This window comes from Chaetura pelagica, unplaced genomic scaffold (genome assembly GCF_000747805.2).
Source record: "Chaetura pelagica isolate M959 unplaced genomic scaffold, ChaPel_1.0 scaffold217, whole genome shotgun sequence".
In the NCBI taxonomy this organism is placed as follows: Eukaryota; Metazoa; Chordata; class Aves; order Apodiformes; family Apodidae; genus Chaetura; species Chaetura pelagica.
Window position 1 is genome coordinate 388777 of NW_009953903.1, and position 874 is coordinate 389650.

Genomic DNA, 874 nt, shown 5'->3' on the forward strand with positions numbered 1-874 from the left:
AGGGAGAGGGGACAGGGGCATCACCTCCCACCCTAGGGAGAGGGGACAGGGGCATCACCTCCCACCCTAGGGAGAGGGGACAGGGGCATCACCTCCCACCCTAGGGAGAGGGGACAGGGGCATCACCTCCCACCCTAGGGAGAGGGGACAGGGGCATCACCTCCCACCCTAGGGAGAGGGGACAGGGGCATCACCTCCCACCCTAGGGAGAGGGGACAGGGGCATCACCTCCCACCCTAGGGCGAGGGGACAGGGGCATCACCCCCCACCCTAGGGCGAGGGGACGGGGGCATCACCCCCAACCCTAGGGAGAGGGGCAGGGGCATCACCTCCCACCCGAGGGAGAGGGGACAGGGGCATCACCTCCCACCCTAGGGCGAGGGGACAGGTCCCCAGAGGGTGCTGAGCCCCCTCCCTGTCCTCTGCACAGCCTGGCTGGTGCGAGCCCTGTACGACTACGAGGGGCAGAGCCCCGAGGAGCTGAGTTTCCCCGAGGGGGCCATCATCAGGGTCCTGCCCCGCGCCCCCGGGGAGGTGGACGATGGTTTCTGGACGGGCGACTTCGACGGCCGCGTTGGTGTCTTCCCCTCCCTGGTGGTGGAGGAGCTCACCGGGGCTCGTGGGGAGGCCGGGCAGGTCAGTGACAGTGACAGGAGGGTGGCTGTGTCCCCTCGCTGTGGGGGAGGAGGAGATCCCTCTTTCCTGCTGCTCCCTCCTCACAGTTGTGTCTTCCCAGGAGCTGCCCTCACCTTCCCCACCGCCCTTCTCCCCTCCCGGCCTCGCACCTGGGGGGGCCAGCGTGGCCCCCAGTTCCTCTCCTGAAATGCCACGTGGAGGTGAGTGGTGGGAAAAAAAGGGTTGGGTTTGGAGGGGG

The 874-nt window shown here is 68.3% G+C and overlaps 1 protein-coding gene across 1 annotated transcript in view; it reads left to right on the forward strand.

The window, feature by feature from the left end:
- The window catches only part of FCHSD1 (FCH and double SH3 domains 1), a 13864-nt gene that overhangs the window by 6152 nt on the left and 6838 nt on the right, over positions 1-874 (forward strand). Inside the window, exons 11-12 of the mRNA XM_010001407.1 lie at positions 431-636; positions 737-836. Of these exons, the coding sequence (XP_009999709.1) occupies positions 431-636; positions 737-836 (306 nt within the window). The remainder of the gene's footprint in view (positions 1-430; positions 637-736; positions 837-874) is intronic.